The 20,667-nt window shown below is 48.3% G+C and overlaps 2 protein-coding genes across 4 annotated transcripts in view; both read left to right on the forward strand.

The window, feature by feature from the left end:
• The window catches only part of LMAN2L (lectin, mannose binding 2 like), a 56,513-nt gene that overhangs the window by 19,275 nt on the left and 16,571 nt on the right, over positions 1–20,667 (forward strand). For 2 of the 3 annotated variants that reach the window (XM_063932009.1, XM_063932007.1), the window contains exons 3-5: positions 13,259–13,376; positions 13,478–13,560; positions 14,275–14,301. In XM_063932009.1, the coding sequence (XP_063788079.1) occupies positions 13,259–13,376; positions 13,478–13,560; positions 14,275–14,301 (228 nt within the window). The remainder of the gene's footprint in view (positions 1–13,258; positions 13,377–13,477; positions 13,561–14,274; positions 14,302–20,667) is intronic. The other variant, XM_063932008.1, reaches the window with a different exon arrangement.
• Positions 14,514–18,345, forward strand: LOC134936768 (uncharacterized). The gene is made up of 2 exons (XM_063932006.1): positions 14,514–16,175; positions 16,339–18,345. The coding sequence occupies exons 1-2, from the start codon at positions 15,008–15,010 to the stop codon at positions 18,330–18,332; spliced, it is 3,162 nt and encodes a 1,053-aa protein (XP_063788076.1). The 5' UTR covers positions 14,514–15,007; the 3' UTR covers positions 18,333–18,345.

The raw sequence follows: 20,667 nt of genomic DNA on the forward strand, positions 1-20,667 counted from the left end.
AGTAAGGTCCAGTTTTCGGCTCTGTCCATTTTCTTCCAAAAAGAACTGGCTTCATTGCCTGAAGTTAAGACTTTTGTTAAGGGAGGGCTGCATATTCAGCCCCCGTTTGTGCCTCCAGTGGCACCGTGGGATCTCAACGTGGTGTTGGATTTCCTGAAGTCGCATTGGTTTGAACCACTTAAATCCGTGGAGCTAAAATACCTCACGTGGACAGTGGTCATGCTGTTGGCCTTGGCGTCGGCCAGGCGTGTATCAGAATTGGCGGCTTTGTCATGCAAATGCCCTTATCTGATTTTTCATAAGGATAGGGCGGAATTGAGGACTCGTTCCCAATTTCTCCCAAAGGTGGTTTCAGCTTTTCATTTGAACCAGCCTATTGTGGTGCCTGCCGCTACTCGTGACTTTGAGGATTCCAAGTTGCTGGACGTAGTCCGGGCCCTAAAAATCTATGTTTCCAGGACAGCTGGAGTCAGAAAGACTGACTCGCTATTTATCCTGCATGCACCCAACAAGTTGGGTGCGCCTGCTTCAAAGCAGACTATTGCTCGCTGGATCTGTAGCACGATTCAACTTGCCGCATCCTAAATCTGTGAAAGCCCATTCCACGAGGAAGGTGGGCTCTTCTTGGGCGGCTGCCCGAGGGGTCTCTGCTTACAACTTTGCCGAGCAGCTACTTGGTCGGGGTCAAGCACATTTGCTAAATTCTACAAGTTTGATACCCTGGCTGAGGAGGACCTAGAGTTCGCTCATTCGGTGCTGCAGAGTCATCCGAACTCTCCCGCCCGTTTGGGAGCTTTGGTATAATCCCCATGGTCCTTACGGAGTTCCCAGCATCCACTTAGGACGTTAGAGAAAATAAGATTTTACTCACCGGTAAATCTATTTCTCGTAGTCCGTAGTGGATGCTGGGCGCCCGTCCCAAGTGCGGATTGCCTGCAATACTTGTATATAGTTATTGTTTAACTAAAGGGTTATTGTTGAGCCATCTGTTGAGAGGCTCAGTTATATTTCATACTGTTAACTGGGTATACTATCACGAGTTATACGGTGTGATTGGTGTGGCTGGTATGAGTCTTACCCGGGATTCCAAATCCTTTCCTTATTGTGTCAGCTCTTCCGGGCACAGTATCCTAACTGAGGTCTGGAGGAGGGTCATAGAGGGAGGAGCCAGTGCACACCAGGTAGTCCTAAAGCTTTCTTTAGTTGTGCCCAGTCTCCTGCGGAGCCGCTATTCCCCATGGTCCTTACGGAGTTCCCAGCATCCACTACGGACTACGAGAAATAGATTTACCGGTGAGTAAAATCTTATTATTGTCACCAGTTCTGCCAGCACACTGTCATCCTTGTAGGATTCAGATTTTTACATTGTTTATTTGATATTTGTGTTTCTCCTTCGTCCTAGAGGATGTTGGGGACTCCAAAAGGACCATGGGGTATAGACTGGATCCGCAGGGGACATGGGCATTTTCAGACTTTAAATGGGTGTGAACTGGCTCCTCCCTCTATACCCGTCCTCCAGACCTCAGTTAGATTCTGTGCCCAGAGAGACTGGACACACACTAGGGGAGCTCTACAGAGTTTCTTTAGAAAAGACTTTCAGTTAGGTTTATTATTTTTAGGGAGCACTGCTTGCAACAGTCTCCCTGCTTCATGGGACTGAGGGGAGAGAAGCAGACCTACTTCTGTGAGTTAAAGGCTCTGCTTCTTAGGCTACTGGACACCATTAGCTCCAGAGGGTCTGATCACTTGGTATAGCCTAGCTGCTCGTTCCCGGAGCTGCGCCGCCGTCCCCCTCACAGAGCCAGAAGAGAGAAGCCGGGTGAGTAACCGAAGCAAAGAAGACTTCAGCGAAGGCGGCAGAAGACATCAGTCTCAGAGGTACCGCGCAGCGCGCCATTGCTCCCGCTCACAAACGGCACTACATGGCGCAGGGGTGGGCGCCCTGGGCAGCAATAAAACCTCTTTTAAGATCTGGCACAGAGGTATACAGAGGTATACAGTGCGGGACACAAGCGCGCCATTTAGGGAGCGGGGCATCGTCCTTCCAGCTCTTATCAGCGGCATCTTTTCTCTTCACAACGAGCTGCAGAGACGCTGGTCCTGGCCCTTCACTTCTGTCACAAGTAACAGGGTGCAAAAACAGGGGGGGGGCACAGCATATTTGGTGTTGAATATGAAAAAAATAAATATATATATATATATATATATATATATATATATATATATATATATTCTCTTACGTTCTAGAGGATGCTGGGGACTCCGTAAGGACCATGGGGTATAGATGGTCTCCGCAGGAGATAGGGCACCTAAAAAGAACTTTGACTATGGGTGTGTACTGGCTCCTCCCTCTATGCCCCTCCTCCAGACCTCAGTTAGATCTTGTGCCCAGAGGAGAATGGGTGCACTGCAGAGAGCTCTCCAGAGTTTTCTGTGGAAAAAGAATTTTGTTAGGTTTTTTATTTTCAGGGAGTCCTGTTGGCAACAGGCTCCCTGCATCGTGGGACCGAGGAGAGAGAAGCAGAGCTGGCTTGTAAAGTTGGGCACTGCTTCTAGGCTACTGGACACCATTAGCTCCAGAGGGAGTTGGAACATAGGTCTCACCTGGGGTTCGTCCCGGAGCCGCGCCGCCGTCCTCCTCACAGATGCAGAAGGTAGAAGCCGGGTGAGTATTGAGGAAAAGACTTCAGGCGGCAGAAGACATCAGATCTTCATGAGGTAAGCGCGCAGCGGTAAGCTGCGTGCCATTGCTCCCAGTCACACACACAAAGCAGGCACTGAAGGGTGCAGGGGGGGGCGCCCTGGGCAGCAATAAACTTTGATTTGTCCATAAATACAATGGATTAGGCTGTGGGACAGTAAATCCGCGGACCCCCGCCATTTTATTAGTATATGATGAAGGGACCGAAGCCCGCCGTCAGGTGGGCGGGGCTTGATCCACAGCACTAACCAGCACCATTTTCTCCACAGAGGCCGCATGAGAAAACGCTGGCTCCCTGTTCTCTCCCCTGCCGAGCTTCACAGGTTGGAAAAAGGAGGAGGGGGGCACTTTGGCGACGCAGTGAGTGGAGATTACAATTATAAACATATAATAGCGCTATCTGGTCATATATTCCAGTGTTTTTAAGCGCTGGGTGTGTGCTGGCATACTCTATCTCTCTGTCTCTCCTAAGGGCCTGGTTGGGGTTTTGTCCCCTTATAGGTAACTCCCTGTGTGTGTGGGGTGTCGGTACGTGTGTGTCGACATGTCTGAGGTGGAAGGCTTCTCCAAGGAGGAGGTGGAGCAAATGAGTGGTGTGTCCCCGTCGGTTGTGCCGACTCCAGATTGGATGGACATGTGGCATACGTTGCATGCAAGTGTGGCATCTTTACATAAAAGGCTTGATAAAAGCTGGTTTAGGGGGGACATCAGGCGGTCAATTCTCAGATTGGACCGACTCACAGGGCCCGTCGGGGTCTCAAAAGCGTCCCTTAACACAACACACTACTACCGACACGGATTCTTCCAGTGTCGACTATGACGAAGTAAAATTGCACCCTAGGGTGACTAAAACTATTCAGTGTATGATTGTGGCAATAAGGGATGTGTTGCATATTGTGGATGAACCCTCAGTCCCCGACACAAGGGTACACATGTTTAAGGAATAGAAACAGATTATTAATTTTCCCACATCTCATGAATTGAGTTCTTTGGAAAAGCTTGGGAGACTCCGGATAAGAGACCGCAGATCCCCAAAAGAATTTTTATGGCATACCCTTTCCTAAGCAGGACAGGGAGATTTGGGAATTACCCTCCACTGTGGACAAGGCCCTGACGCGCTTATCCAAGAAAGTGGCACTACCGTCTCCTGACACAGCGGCCCTTAAAGACCCAGCAGATCGCAGGCAAGAAACTACCTTAAAGAGTGTTTATTCTCATACGGGTGCTGTGCTAAGACCGACGATTGCGTCGGCATGGGTGTGTAGCGCAATTGCAGCTTGGACAGATGAGCTGACAAGATCAATTTGATACTATGGATAAGGATACTATATTCCTAACTCTAGCCCATATAAAAGACGCAGTCTTATTTATGAGGGATGCTCAAAGGGACATTGGATTGCTAGCTTCTAGGGCCAATGCCATGTCTATCTCAGCGAGAAGATCCTTATGGACTCGCCAATGGACGGGTGATGCGGATTCCAAGAAACATATGGAAGTACTACCCTATAAGGGGGATGTTTTGTTTGGGGATGGGCTGACGGACCTGGTTTCCACAGCTACAGCAGGTAAATCAAATTTTTTACCATATATTCCCCAACAGCAAAAGAAAGTAACACCCTATCGGATGCAGTCCTTTCGGTCGCACAAGTCCAAAAGAGGTCGGGGATCCTCTTTCCTCGCCAGAGGCAAGAGAGCACCTGTTTCGGCAGGTGCCCAGGAACAAAGTCCTCCCCGGCTGCTCCAAAACCCACAGCATGACGCTGGGGCTACCCTGAGGGAGTCCGCACCGGTGGGGGCATGTCTTCGACTTTTCAGTCAGGCCTGGGTCAGTTCGGACCTGAATCCCTGGGTGTTGGAAATAGTTTCCCAGGGTTACAAATTGGAATTCAAGGAGGTGCCCCCGTGCCGATTTTTCAAATCGGCCCTACCAGCTTCCACATCGGAAAGGGATGTAGTGTTAGCTGCAATTCAAACGCTGTGTATACAGCAAGTGATAATCAAGGTTCCCCTGCACCAGCAGGGAAGAGGTTACTACTCAACCCTATTTGTGGTCCCGAAACTGGACGGTTTGGTCAGACCGATTTGAATCTGAAATCCCTAAACCTGTACATAAAAAGATTCAAATTCAAAATGGAATCACTCAGAGCGATAATAGCCAACATGGAGGAGGGGGAGTTTATGGGGTCTCTGGACATAAAGGATGCGTACCTTCATGTCCCCATATATGCCCCCCATCAGGAATACCTGAGATTCGCTGTACAGGATTGTCATTACCAATTTCAGACGTTGCCGTTTGGACTTTCCACGGCCCCGAGGATTTTCACCAAGATAATGGCGGAAATGATGGTGGTCCTGCGCAAGCATGGTGTCACAATTATCCCATACTTGGACGATCTCCTGATAAAAGCGAGATCAAGAGAGAAATTTCTGAGCAGTGTGGCGCTCTCTCTGAGAGTGCTCCAGCAACACGGTTGGATTCTAAATCTACCGAAGTCACAGTTGATTCCGACAACTCGACTACCGTTCCTAGGTATGATACTGGATACGGAACAAATTGAGGTCTTCCTCCCAATAGAGAGAGCCCAAGACATCCAGAACATGGTCAGAGACCTGATAAAACCGAAAAGGGTGTCAGTTCACCAATGCACTCGAGTTCTGGGGAAAATGGTGGCGGCCTACGAGGCCATTCCCTTCGGAAGGTTCCATGCAAGGACTTTTCAATGGGACCTTCTAGACAAGTGGTCCGGGTCCCATCTGCATTTACATCGGAAAATAACTCTGTCCCCAGGAACCAGAGTGTCCCTCCTGTGGTGGTTCCAAAGTGCTCACCTGCTGGAGGGTCGCAGGTTCGGGATTCAGGACTGGATCCTGGTTACCACGGACGCGAGCCTCCGAGGATGGGGAGCGGTCACACAGGGAAGGACTTTTCAGGGTCTTTGGTATGACCAGGAGTCCTGTCTACACATCAATGTGTTGGAACTCAGGGCCATTTACAACGGCCTTCGACAAGCGGAGAGTTTTCTTCGAAACCTTCCGGTTCTGATTCAATCAGACAATGTCACAGCAGTGGCTCATGTGAACCGCCAAGGCGGGACAAGAAGCAGAGTCGCGATGGCGGAAGCCACAAGGATCCTTCGCTGGGCGGAAAATCATGTAAGCGCTCTGTCGGCTGTCTTCATTCCGGGAGTGGACAACTGGGAAGCAGACTTCCTCAGCAGACACGATCTCCATCCAGGAGAGTGGGGACTTCATCAAGAAGTCTTTGCAGACGTAACACGTCTTTGGGGAACTCCTCAAATAGACATGATGGCGTCACGCCTCAACAAAAAACTTCGGAGGTATTGCGCCAGGTCTCGGGACCCTCAGGCAGTAGCAGTAGATGCACTGGTAACACCGTGGGTGTTCGACTCGGTCTACGTGTTCCCTCCTCTTCCTCTCATCACGAAAGTGTTGAGGATCATAAGACGAAGAAGAGTACAGACGATACTCGTTGTCCCAGACTGGCCTCGAAGGGCTTGGTACTCGGATCTACAAGAGATGCTCACAGGAGACCCCTGGCCTCTTCCTCTGAGGGAAGACCTGTTGCAGCAGGGGCCCTGTGTATTTCAAGACTTACCGCGGTTACGTTTGACGGCATGGCGGATGAACGCTGAATCCTAGCAAAAAAGGGGATTCCGGAAGAGGTCATCCCTACTTTAATAAAGGCTAGGAAGGAGGTGACTGTTAAGCATTATCACCGTATCTGGCGAAAGTATGTGTCTTGGTGTGAGATCAAGAATGCACCTACGGAAGATTTTCATTTGGGTCGTCTTCTCCACTTCCTACAGACGGGAGTGGATATGGGCCTGAAATTAGGCTCGATTAAGGTACAGATTTCGGCCCTCTCGATTTTCTTTCAGAAGGAATTTGCTTCTCTTCCAGAAGTCCAGACGTTTGTAAAGGGAGTGCTGCACATCCAGCCCCCTTTTGTGCCTCCAGTGGCACCATGGGACCTGAACGTGGTGTTGCAGTTCCTAAAATCACACTGGTTTGAACCGCTTAACAAGGTTGAGTTGAAATTTCTTACCTGGAAGGTGGTAATGTTGTTGGCCTTAGCATCAGCAAGGCGAGTGTCAGAATTGGCGGCTCTATCACACAAGAGCCCCTACTTGATTTTTCATGTGGATAGAGCTGAATTGAGGACACGTCCACAATTTTTGCCTAAAGTGGTTTCGTCGTTCCATATGAATCAACCTATTGTGGTGCCTGTGGCTACTGGTGACCTGGAGGATTCCAGATCCCTGGACGTAGTCAGGGCCTTAAAAATTTATGTAGCCAGGACGGCTAAAATTAGGAAAACAGAGGCTCTGTTTGTCCTGTATGCGGCCAATAAGATTGGCGCGCCTGCTTCAAAGCAGACTATTGCTCGCTGGATCTGTAATACGATTCAGCAGGCTCACTCTACGGCTGGATTGCCGGTACCAAATTCGGTTAAGGCCCATTCCACTAGGAAGGTGGGCTCTTCTTGGGCGGCTGCCCGAGGCGTCTCGGCTTTACAACTTTACCGAGCGGCGACGTGGTCGGGGTCAAACACTTTTGCTAAATTCTACAAGTTTGATACCCTGGCTGATGAGGACCTAGCGTTTGCTCAGTCGGTGCTGCAGAGTCATCCGAACTCTCCCACCCGATTGGATGCTTTGGTATAAACCCCATGGTCCTTACGGAGTCCCCAGCATCCTCTAGGACGTAAGAGAAAATAAGATTTTAAACCTACCGGTAAATCTATTTCTCCTAGTCCGTAGAGGATGCTGGGCGCCTGTCCCAGTGCGGAAAATCTACAAGACTTGTATATAGTTGTTGCTTACATAAGGGTTATGTTACAGTTGACATCGGTCTTGGACCGTTACTGTTGTTTTTGTTCATACTGTTAACTGGTTATGTATGTTCCAGGTTACATGGTATGATTGGTGTGGGCTGGTATGAATCTTGCCCTTGGATTGCTAAATCCTGCCTTGTATTGTCCATCTCCTCTGGGCACAGTTCTCTAACTGAGGTCTGGAGGAGGGGCATAGAGGGAGGAGCCAGTGCACACCCATAGTCAAAGTTCTTTTTAGGTGCCCTATCTCCTGCGGAGCCCGTCTATACCCCATGGTCCTAACGGAGTCCCCAGCATCCTCTACGGACTAGGAGAAATAGATTTACCGGTAGGTTTAATATATATATGCGCGCGCTGCAAGGTCTGGGGCACTGTATATTCCTTCAGACCGGGTGAGGCGCTGGGTGTGAGCTGGCAAACTTCCTCTCTGTGTCTCTGAAGGGCCTTACTGTGGGTCTGTTCCCTATAGCCCAGTGTGATAGTGGGTGTCGGCACGCGTGTGTCGACATGTCTGAGGCTGAATGCTCTTCCCAGGAGGAGGCTGGTGTGGGGGCAGAACAGAATGTGGGAGTGACTCTGTCGGCACCGACTGCTGATTGGGTAGATATGTGGAGTGTCTTAAATGCAAGTGTGGCTTCGTTGCATAAGAGATTAGACAAATCTGAGTCTCAGAACCAAGCATGGAGACAATCCATGGAAGATGTTTTGTCACAAACTCAGACCCCCTTAGGGTCACAGAAACGTTCGTTTACCGAGATAGCAGACACAGATACCGGCACGGATTCGGACTCCAGTGTCGACTATAGTGATGCCAAATTGAATCCTAAACTGGCTAAGAGTATTCAGTACATGATTGTGGCAATTAAGGACGTGTTAAATATCACGGAAGACCCTGCTGTGCCTGAGACAAGGGTCTGTATGTATAAGGGAAAGAAACCTATGGTAACGTTTCCTCCCTCTCATGAACTGAACACTCTTTTTGAAAAGGCTTGGGATACTCCTGACAAGAGGTTGCTGATTCCCAAGAGAATTTCTATGGCATATCCGTTTCCCTCTGAGGATAGGGTAAAGTGGGAGTCGACGCCCACGGTGGACAAAGCTTTAGCGCGGTTGTCCAAGAAGGTGGCACTTCCGTCCCCTGACACGGCAGCCCTAAAGGATCCTGTGAATCGTAAGCAGGAAACTATCTTGAAATCTATTTACGTCACTACAGGTACGCTGCTCAGACCTGCTGTGGCGTGGCATGGGTTAGTAGCGCTATTGAAAAGTGGGCAGATAACTTGTCATCTGAAAATTGACACCCTGGATAGAGAAGAGAGCGTGCTTTTGACGCTGGGTCATATCAGGGACGCTGCAGTCTATCTAAAGGAGGTTGCGAGTGATATTGGCCTCTTGAGATCAAGGGCCAATGCCATGGCAATCTCTGCTAGGAGAGCGTTGTGGACTCATCAATGGAATGGTGATGCTGACTCTAAGAAGGCTATGGAGGCTCTGCCCTACAAAGGTGGCGTTTTGTTTGGTAAAGGCCTCGCGGACCTGGTATCTACAGCTACCGCGGGTAAGTCATCCTTTCTACCTTTTGTCCCTCCACAGCAAAAGAAAACGCCTCAGTATCAGATGCTGTCCTTTCGGTCTAATAAATTCCAAAAAGGACGAGGGTCCTCCTTCCTTGCTGCTAGAGGTAAGGGAAGGGGAAAAAGATCGCCGGCTGTGGCAAGCTCCCAGGAGCAGAAGTCCTCCCCGGCTTCTACCAAGTCCACCGCATGACGCTGGGGCTCCGCTGCGGGAGTCCGCACCGGTGGGGGCACGTCTTCAGCTCTTCAGTCGGGTCTGGGCTCACTCAGGCCTGGATCCTTGGATGCTGGAAATTGTGGCCCAAGGATACAAACTGGAGTTTCAAGACGTGCCCCTCACCGATTTTTCAACTCTGCCTTGCCAGCTTCTCTTCCGGAAAGAGAAGTAGTGTGCGCTGCAATACAAAAACTGTGTCAACAGCAAGTCATTGTCACGGTACCCCCGTCACAACGGGGAGAAGGGTTTTATTCAAGCCTGTTCGTGGTGTCGAAGCCGGATGGCTCGGTCAGACCGATTCTGAACTTAAAATCCCTCAATCTATATTTGAAAAGATTCAAATTCAAGATGGAATCTCTCCGAGCAGTGATCTCCATTCTGGAAGGGGGGGATTTTATGGTGTCAGTCGACATAAAGGATGCTTACCTACATGTCCCCATATATCCTCCACATCAGGCTTACCTGAGGTTTGCGGTTCAGGATTGTCATTACCAATTTCAGACGTTGCCGTTTGGTCTTTCCACGGCCCCGAGGATTTTCACCAAAGTAATGGCGGAAATGATGGTGCTCCTGCGCAAGCAGGGTGTCACAATTATCCCGTACTTGGACGATCTCCTGATAAAGGCGAGATCAAAGGAGCAGTTACTAAAAAACGTTGCGCTCTCCCTGACAGTTCTGCAACAACATGGTTGGCTCCTAAATATGCCAAAGTCAGAGTTGATTCCGACAACACGGCTGTCGTTCTTGGGCATGATTCTGGACACGGAACTGCAGAGAATTTTTCTCTCAATGGAAAAAGCTCTGGAAATACAGAACATGGTCAAGGGGATTCTGAAACCGGCAAGAGTGTCGATTCATCAATGCACTCGGGTGCTGGGGAAGATGGTGGCGGCCTACAAGGCCATCCCGTTTGGCAGGTTCCATGCCAGGGTTTTTCAGTGGGACCTGTTGGACAGGTGGTCCGGGTCTCACCTACACATGCACCGGAAGATAAGCCTATCTCCCAGGGCCAGGATTTCTCTCCTGTGGTGGCTCAAAAGTTCTCACCTTCTAGAGGGACGCAGGTTCGGGATCCAAGATTGGATCCTAGTAACCACGGATGCGAGTCTCCGAGGTTGGGGAGCAGTCACACAGGGACAAAATTTCCAGGGAAAATGGTCAAGCTAGGAAGCTTGTCTGCACATAAACATTCTGGAATTAAGGGCCATCTACAACGGCCTTCTACAAGCGGAACATCTTCTTCGCGGCCTGCCCGTCCTGATTCAGTCGGACAACATAACAGCAGTGGCGCACATAAACCGCCACGGCGGAACAAGGAGCAGAGCGGCGATGGCAGAGGCCACAAAAGTTCTTCGCTGGGCGGATAAACAGGCAAGCGCTCTGTCGGCGGTCTTCATTCCAGGCGTGGACAACTGGGAAGCAGACTTCCTCAGCAGACACGACCTCCATCCAGGAGAGTGGGGTCTTCATCAAGAGGTCTTTGCAGAAGTGACAAGTCGTTGGAATTCCTCAAATAGACATGATGGCGTCTCGCCTCAACAAGACATATTATTCCAGGTCGAGGGACCCTCAAGCAGTAGCAGTGGACGCCCTAGTGACACCGTAGGTGTTTCAGTCGGTCTATGTGTTCCCTCCGCTTCCACTCATCCCAAAGGTGATACGGATCATAAGAAGAACAAAGGTTCAGGTGATACTCGTTGTTCCAGATTGGCCACGGAGGGCCTGGTATCCGGATCTTCAGGAATTACTCATAGGAGATACCTGGCCTCTTCCTCTAAGAGAGGATCTGTTACAGCAAGGGCCGTGCGTGTTCCAAGACTTACCGCAGTTGCGTTTGACGGCGTGGCGGTTGAATGCAAAATCCTAGCGCGAAAGGGTATTCCCGGTGAGGTCATCCCCACTCTACTGAAAGCTAGAAAGGAGGTAACGGCGAAGCATTACCACCGTATTTGGAGAAAATATGTGTCTTGGTGTGAATCCAAGAAGGCTCATACGGAAGAATTTCAGCTGGGTCGGTTTCTCCATTTTTACAAGCAGGTGTGGATGTGGGCCTGAAGTTAGGTTCCATTAAAGTGCAGATTTCGGCCTTATCAATTTTCTTTCAAAGGGAATTGGCCTCGCCTCCAGAGGTACAGACTTTTGTGAAAGGCGTGCTGCACATCCAACCTCCATTTGTGCCCCCAGTGGCACCATGGGACCTTAACGTAGTGTTACAGTTCCTTATGTCACATTGGTTTGAACCTTTACAAACTGTTGAGTTGAAATTTCTCACTTGGAAAGTGGTCATGCTATTGGCCTTGGCATCCGCAAGGCGGGTGTCGGAATTGGCGGCTTTGCCTCACAAAAGCCCCTATTTGATTTTCCACAAGGATAGAGCGGAGTTGAGAACTCGTCAACAATTTCTACCAAAGGTGGTTTCTTTGTTTCACATGAACCAACCTATTGTGGTACCTGTGGCTACTGAAGCCTTGGCTCAGTCAAAGTCTCTTGATGTGGTCAGAGCTTTGAAAATTTATGTAGCCAGAACGGCTCGTATTAGGAAAATGGAGGCTCTGTTTGTCCTGTATGCAACAAGATTGGGGCTCCTGCTTCCAAGCAGACTATTGCACGCTGGATCTGTAATGCGATTCAGCATGCTCATTCTACGGCTGGATTGCTGTTACCGAAATCAGTGAAGTCCCATTCTACCAGGAAGGTGGGCTCATCTTGGGCGGCTGCCCTGGGAGACTCGGCGCTACAACTTTGCCGAGCAGCTACTTGGTCAGGTTCAAACACTTTTGCAAAATTCTACAAGTTTGATACCCTGGCTGATGAGGACCTCATGTTTGCTCAATCGGTGCTGCAGAGTCATCCGCACTCTCCCGTCCGGTCTGGAGCTTTGTTATAAACCCCACGGTCCTTTTGGAGTCCCCAGCATCCTCTAGGACGTTTGAGAAAATAGGATTTTAATACCTACCGGTAAATCCTTTTCTCTTAGTCCGTAGAGGATACTGGGCGCCCGTCCCAGTGCGGACTCTATCTGCAGTACTTGTTCATAGTTATTGCTTTTGTTACACAAAGGTTGTGTTTTTGGTTTCGATCAGTCTGTTGCTGATTTTTTGGTTCATGCTGTTAACTGGTTTTAGTTAAATGCCATTTTGTACGGTGTGTTGTGGTGTGAGCTGGTATGTATCTCACCCTTGGTTAACAAAAATCCTTTTCCTCGAAATGTCAGTCTCCCTGGGCACAGTTCCTATAACTGAGGTCTGGAGGAGGGGCATAGAGGGAGGAGCCAGTTCACACCCATTTAAAGTCTTAAAGTGCCCATGTCTCCTGCGGATCCCGTCTATACCCCACGGTCCTTTTGGAGTCCCCAGCATCCTCTACGGACTAAGAAAAGGATTTACCGGTAGGTATTAAAATCCTATTTTTTTATGTTATTCAAATACATGTGTGCTTGGTATTGCCTGCGTGTTCTTCCCTTTCACAGTCCAAAGAGGAGGACCAGCTAGGTGGTCAGTGGAGGCAGCCATTTGTACCTCAGTGATGCTACTTGTTCATTGTGAATTGACTTTTCTGTACAACTATGATCTACGGGAGAAACCTAAAACAGAGACATATAGTAGGGGCTGATCCAGAGGTGGCCGTTATTATCATAGCTGCTGTGTCTGTGTACGCAGCCAATGTGCGCAATTATATAACAGCTGCAGGAGGCGTCTTAAGTAAAAAGACACCCGCTGCTGCGTCCTAAGATGCAGTGTGGGATCATCTCCAACATTGCAGACTCAGATCCGACATCTGTGCATGCAGATCTTAAAACACTGATGTTTGGCGTAAACATGGAAGTAGAGTCCATCTGTGAACCAGTCACAAACCAGATGCAGACCTCTAGTGGGAATATACATGTAATAATGCTGTGTATATTGTTCCAGCCATGTTATGTCAGAGACTGGGAGCTACAAGTTCATTTCAAAGTCCATGGACAGGGCAAGAAAAACCTGAACGGGGACGGCTTTGCCATCTGGTATACCAAGGATCGAATGCAGCAAGGTGAGAATTCTCTCATTTCTCATTCATTTATATGATTATTTTTTTTCATTATGTTTATTAAATATTATCTGAGCACAACGTGAATCCTTTACATACTGCAGGTCCTGTGTTTGGGAGTAAGGACAGTTTTATTGGTCTCGGCGTGTTTGTGGATACATACCCAAATGAGGAGAAACAGCATGAGGTACGTGTGTTCCTGGCCTCTGGTCACTACTAGCATCCATGATCCTGTGACAATGCATATAGTAAGCCATAGCAGTGCTTCAGAGATGGGGTAGTATGTGGCCAAAGAGGGAGATACAGCCCGCCAAGCATTTATCTGCATCCTGAAGCTATCTGCCCATGAGCCCAGCTCCTGTTTTCTACTTTATGCCCTACCAACCTTTACCTGCAGGCTACCCCTTATAGGGTAAGAATAGGGGCTGTGAGTTAAGCTTGGTGTCTTCTAAAGTAGAAAATAGGACCGAACTTGAATTTAGACTTGAGACTGAGGTACTGTCGCATTATTGACCCCGCAACTGTGTATGAATCAAGCAGTCCACGCTTTGCTTAATTAAAAGATGACACTACCTAGAATTCTTCATTCAATTGTAAAGACTCAGAACTAGAAAGTATAAACCGGGGCATAATGCAGGTAAACAGCACAGGGAGTATTGATGTGAAAAATTCATTAATCGTAAGTGTTATCATAGTGTCCGTCCCTCCTAAAAGCACCAGTTACAGGGCTATTTACTGCCATGTGCTAGTTTAGCTGAATTGTTTATGACTAGAGAAACGCAATGAGCATCTGGCGCTGTAACTTGCATACATATAAAGGCTAATCTCATCTCTCCTGTGTCCTGCGTGTCACTGAGATGTATTGTTTGCTTTCTCCTCTGCTGCTGGATTGGCGTCTCAGAAGAAAAGGTACTCCGCAGGGAACCAGGTATACCATCTGCATCTCTGATGCACCTGCCTGCCTCCTGTCAGACTGTGTGTAATGTTATATTATAATGATACCTCGGACATCTGTCCTGGTATATATCTTAGGTCTCATTTTTCTCTGTCCTCCATCTGGGGGACGCTGCGCCGTTACTTGTGGGGTTAGAGGTGTGTGGTAGTGGAGTTTGGCACAGAATCTAAAGCTGACTCCTCCCCCCTCTAACCCCTCCCATCTCCTTCCTGCTCAGCCATATTCATTTAACATAATCGCAAGTATAGAGGGGGCTGATCAAAGGGGGGATTACAGGCCATATTGGAATCCACCTAGGGATTAACCTAATAAGGAGAGTCTCTGACTTGCACTCAGTTATCCTGGATTAGGTCCCACTCTATCCAGTTTTTATTTTGTGCCTGTGGAGTACAGACACAGTTTTTATTTCTCCTAGATTTTTTTTTGTTTTGTTTGTTGTTTACAGGATGCCTAGTCCCTGTTTACGGGTGACAGGTATTGATGGAGTGGACTAATATTCCACTCGAGGATGCTGTCTAGAAAGGCCACCATACCTAGGTCACTGGGGCCTTTGTACATTAAGGACGACAGAAGCAAGGTAACGGACAGCCACAATCTGTCACCGACAGTATTGGGCTGTCCCTATTTATTTCACTTATTTAAGGTTTAGGGTGAGTTTATTTTAGTGTACACCTTCAGAATGGAAAAAGTGACTAGTAAACCGGACAGACCTACAAAGGGAAAAACGGCCTCGGTAGTTTATTTTTCCTGCTCTCAGTGTGGCTCAAAGCTGGCAAAAGGTAGTTCTGACGCAGGTACCTTATGTGCTTCATGCTCTGGTGCATCAGTGACAGATCAGCAGGGAGGTTCCGCAGATCAGCCGACGCCCCCATGGGTTAAAAACATGGTGGACGCCATTTCAGATTTGCGTCAATCTAGGGAGACTGAATCTGCTCGGACTCAGGTGGAGCCTTTATGGGCCCAAAATATGGGAAAGTGCCTCACTGATTTAACTCAATCTTTGAATAAGTTTGTAAATGCTGCCAGCAGTTCGACTGCTACTAAACGATCGCAGCCGTTACCCGCTATAGCATTTCCAGGTGAGGAGGCGGACACCCTGGCATCTCCATTGGAGGAGGGGGAGGTAGATCCTGAATGGGATGAAGTTTCGGCTTGGGAAGATGAGGAACCTTCTACTAGTTCAGGTGTTAGATTGTTAATAGAAGCCATTCGTCAGACTCTTAATATTCAGGACACGGTGGTAGAGGAAACTCCTTCCCCCTTCTTCAAACGACAAAAGAGACAGGTTACGGCCTTCCCTTCTTATTCTCACTTTGCGGATATTTTAAAAGAACCCTGGCTTAAACCGGATTCTCGTTTTCAGGCGCCTAAAAAGTTAAGATTTCTATATCCTTTTACAGAGGAAGATACGAAATTTTGGGAGACGGCCCCTAAGGTAGATGCTCCTATTTCACATCTAGCAAAAGCTACGGTTATTCCGTCGGTACAGTCTGTGACCTTAAAAGACGCTACCGATAGAAAGATTGAAGCATTACTAAAATCTATGTTTTCTTTATCAGGTGTTTCTCTCCGTCCAGTACTGGCGAGTGCCTGGGTACTTAAGGCCGTGGATGAATGGCTTGCACAGGTGGTATCGGGAATGCAGTCGGATGATCCGTCGGAAGCCATTCACGTAGCGGAACAGATTTCGGAGGCACTCACTTATGTGGGTGAAGCCTTGTTGGATTCGGTTGCACTACAGACCCGGGTTTCAGCCTTGACAGTATCTGCAAGACGCTCTTTGTGGCTTAGAGTTTGGAATGCTGATTCTGACTCAAAGCAAACATTGACGGCTGTGCCTTTTGAAGGTGAGTTCCTTTTTGGATCAGAGTTAAAGAAGATTATTTCAGATTCTACTGGAGGAAAGAGCCCTTTCCTTCCATCTGCACCTCACAAACCAAAACCTACAAGGTTTCGGTCCTTTCGTACGCAGGGCAGAGGTAACTTCCAATCCTTTCGTGCTTCCTCCAGATTCCCAAGAAGGGGCTCTTTCAGAGGAAGAGGATATCAGGCTATTCGCAGACCGGCCAGTAAGCCTGCCGACAAACCTGAGGCATGACGTCTCAGGTCCCCTGGAGGGATCAATGAAGGTTGGGGCCCGGTTACTTCAGTTCAGGGAAGTGTGGCTCCTATCGAAACCGGATCGGTGGGTAATGGGGGTCATTTCCAGAGGATATATGTTGGATTTCGAAGAGACGGTCCCAACCCGACTATTCATAACACCTCTCCCAGACGATCCCTCCAGACGGCAAGCTCTTCTTCAGGCAATCACAACCCTCTTACAAAATGGAGTAATCATTCCGGTTCCCTCTCATCAAAGGGGGCGGGGGTTTTACTCAGGTCTTTTTCTTGTGGACAAGCCGGATGGTTCGTTTCGGCCCATTCTGAATCTGAAGGCTCTCAACCCGTATCTCTCAACCCAAAAATTCAAGATGGAATCCATTCGCTCAATTATCGCCGCCATGGAGCCAGGGGAATATTTGGCTTCAATAGACATAAAAGACGCCTACTTACATGTCCCGATTTGGATAGGACATCAGTCTCTGCTGAGATTTGCAATCGGGCCGGAGCATTTTCAGTTTCAAGCTCTTCCCTTTGGTCTTTCTACGGCTCCCCGAGTTTTTACAAAGGTCTTAGGCCATGTAGTCGCAGTTCTTCGTTGCCAAAGGGTCAACATCACTCCATATTTGGACGACCTGTTGGTCAAGGCACCGTCAGCGGAGATTCTCACTCAGAACCTGCAGTTAACAATGGAGACTCTACAATCGTTCGGGTGGATAATCAACTTTCCAAAGTCATCTCTACTCCCTTCTCAGAAGATGATTTTTCTGGGACTTTTATTCGACACCAACAGCCAGAAGGTGTTTCTTCCTGCGGACAAGATTCAGGATCTGCAGTCGAGAATCCGAACCCTGTTACACTTACCAGTAGTGTCGGTCCTCAGATGTATGCAGGTGTTGGGCAAAATGGTATCCTCCTTCGAGGCAGTTCCATATGCCAGATTTCATGCCCGTCCTCTTCAAACGCAGATTCTCAACTGTTGGACTCGGACGGAACCACGTCTCGAATTACAGTTGATCCGCTTGTCGATAAAGACTCGTCAGTCTCTTCACTGGTGGCTTCACAGTCACAATTTGAAAAAGGGTGCACCGTTCACAATCTGGTCTTGGATGATGGTCACCACAGACGCAAGCCTCAGTGGTTGGGGGGCAGTTTTCCAGACTCATCACTTCCAGGGACGCTGGAGCAATCAGGAGTCAAAATTGCAAATCAACATTCTGGAACTAAGGGCGATTCGGTATGCACTCATTCGCATTCAAACCATGGTGCAGGGTCAACCAGTTCGGGTGCAGTCCGACAATGCCACCGCAGTGGCTTACATCAACAAACAGGGAGGAACTCGCAGTTGGTCCACACTGAGAGAGGTCGCTCAGATCCTCGCGTGGGCGGAACGCTGGGTTCCGGTGATCTCCGCGATCCACATTCCAGGAGTCGAAAACTGGGAAGCAGACTTTTTGAGTCGTCACACGATTCATCCGGGGGAATGGGAACTTCATCAGGAAGTGTTTCTCTCTCTAGTGGATCGATGGGGAATGCCAGACATAGACCTGATGGCGTCTCGCCTCAACGCGAAACTTCCTCACTACGGAGCAAGGACTCAGGATCCACAGGCAATCCTGATCGATGCTCTTACTGCCCCATGGCAATTTCAACTGGGATATGTGTTTCCGCCAATCCCACTGATTCCGCGTCTACTCCAACGCATTCGGCGAGAGGGTCTCGCAGTGATTCTAGTGACTCCAGATTGGCCGCGTCGACAATGGTACACTCTTCTGCGCAGTATGGTAGTCGGAGATCCCTTTCGTCTACCTCTGCGACCAGATCTGCTTCTTCAAGGGCCTTGTCGCCACCCAGATTTACATCGGATGGCTTTGACGGCTTGGCTCTTGAATCCAAGATTTTGAAGGCAAAAGGTCTTTCTCGATCGGTTGTCCAGACGATGATTCGAGCTAGGAAACCGGTGACCTCAGGCATTTACCATAGAATATGGCGTATTTACATTGCATGGTGCGAAAAACGGAGACTGACTCCGCATTTGTTTAGACTACCTCGCCTACTCTCTTTCCTTCAGGAGGGTCTCGACAAGGGCCTAAAGCTTTCTTCACTAAAGGGTCAGGTTTCAGCTTTATCGGTTCTTTTTCAGAAGAAACTAGCAAATATTCCAGAGGTTCAAACATTCCTGCAGGGAGTACTTCGGATTCAACCACCTTTTGTCCCTCCGGTTCCTCCCTGGGATTTAAACTTGGTCCTTACGGCTCTTCAGACCTCTCCATTTGAACCTTTAGAATCAGTTGAGCTCCGTTATCTGACACAGAAAGTTGTTTTTCTGTTGGCTATTGCCTCAGCTAGACGAGTATCTGAGTTGGCGGCCCTTTCTTGCAGACCCCCCTTGTTAGTGTTTCATGAGAACCGGGTGGTTCTACGGACTAAACCTTCTTTCCTTCCAAAGGTTGTTTCAGCATTCCATTTAAATCAGGACATTGTACTTCCTGCCTTTACTCCGACATCCTCTTCTGGGGAGGACTCTCATTTGGCTCTTCTGGATGTGGTTCGAGCCTTGCGTATCTATTTGTCTCGCACAGAGTCATTCCGTCGCACGGATAACTTACTGGTTTTAATTGATGTTCCAAAACGAGGTTGGCCGGCCTCCAAAAATACTGTGGCCCGTTGGATAACTTCGGCCATAAGACAGGCTTACCTGTCTTCTCATGTTTCGGTTCCTGACTCAATTAGAGCTCATTCGACTAGAGCTGTTGGAGCCTCTTGGGCTGTTCGCGGTGGTGCATCTGTTGAGCAACTGTGCAGAGCAGCGACCTGGTCGTCAGTTCATACTTTCACAAAGTTTTATCGTTTTCATACTTTTGGTTTGGAGACTGCCTCTGTTGGGCGTCGTATATTGAAGACGGCTATGCCGTCACCGTCTCCCTCCTCTCATTAGCTTGCTTTGGGAAATCCCACAAGTAACGGCGCAGCGTCCCCCAGATGGAGGACAGAGAAATTGGGATTTTTGTTTACTTACCGTAAAATCTCTTTCTCTGAGTCCATCTGGGGGACGCTGCGATCCCTCCCATAGTTTGTCTGGTTTAATTGGTTAATTTTTTTATTCTGGTCTATCTCCTTTGGCTTGGCTAAACGTTAACTGAATATGGCTGAGCAGGAAGGAGATGGGAGGGGTTAGAGGGGGGAGGAGTCAGCTTTAGATTCTGTGCCAAACTCCACTACCACACACCTCTAACCCCACAAGTAACGGCGCAGCGTCCCCCAGATGGACTCAGAGAAAGAGATTTTACGGTAAGTAAACAAAAATCCCAATATCAGACATTCCTCCATAGCTCACACTAATGGGACCTGTACATCAGCAATCACAAAAAAGATTTGCAGGTTCTGCACTCCCCCCATTTAATGATTCTCCAATACACCAATATGTGTACCCCATACACTGGCGTCATTTGTTAGTGATTTGCAGATCATTGTCATCCAAATATCGGATCTGCAAATCCTGAAAGTGCCCATACAGCAATTCGGGGGGTCGTCATTTTACTAGTCACCTGTAAAGAAAAGTTTGTTCTATCATCGAAATGGTCTGCAAATCAGCCGATCGTTACCATGCGCTGTCAATCTATGGCTCTGATTGGTCTGCGAAATCCAACATGTTCTACACCCTGATTCACAGATTCCTATCATATTTTGGTTGGAATGAATGGACGATCGATGAACCACAAACATTTTTTATTTCTTTTTTATTTTATTTATTTACAAAACCATTTGTGAAATACAGAATTGGCTCAATGAATTGCTGCTGTATGGATCCCATAACTCTCGTCTGTACTTAATCAGTGTTTCCCGTTCCCTCAGTTGTTGCATCGTCTCTGCCTTCATTTTAAATCAACTGTTGGGAAACGTGTGCGGTTTTTTTTACACATGGTCTGTAGTCAGTGGAGGGAGGCGTATTAATGGCCTAACTGGCATTTAGGTGAATGCATATTGATAACCTGCTCCTTAGGGCACGCTGAGATTTTACCACTACTTTCTTTATTTTTGTGTTTCTCAGCTATAATTTGTACATCACTCCGACACAGTACAGGTCACTACACCCTTCTCTTACGCAGACATCTCATTTTCCTTTGCTATCTGTATGGATTGGGCTACATTGGGATTTATACCTTTGAGCTGTTGCCTGAGATGCTGAACGGACTTGGGCTGTGGCGCATTGGACAGAACACAGTCTGATCCATTATT

The sequence above is a fragment of the Pseudophryne corroboree genome, chromosome 6 (genome assembly GCF_028390025.1).
Source record: "Pseudophryne corroboree isolate aPseCor3 chromosome 6, aPseCor3.hap2, whole genome shotgun sequence".
NCBI classification, from domain to species: Eukaryota; Metazoa; Chordata; class Amphibia; order Anura; family Myobatrachidae; genus Pseudophryne; species Pseudophryne corroboree.

Coding starts and splice junctions, on each gene's coding strand:
- LOC134936768 (XM_063932006.1), top strand. CDS start 15,008: ATGGAAAAAGTGACTAGTAAACCGGACAGACCTACAAAGGGAAAAACG. Junction 16,176..16,338: donor GACGGCTGTGCCTTTTGAAG/GTGAGTTCCTTT, acceptor TGCTTCCTCCAG/ATTCCCAAGAAGGGGCTCTT.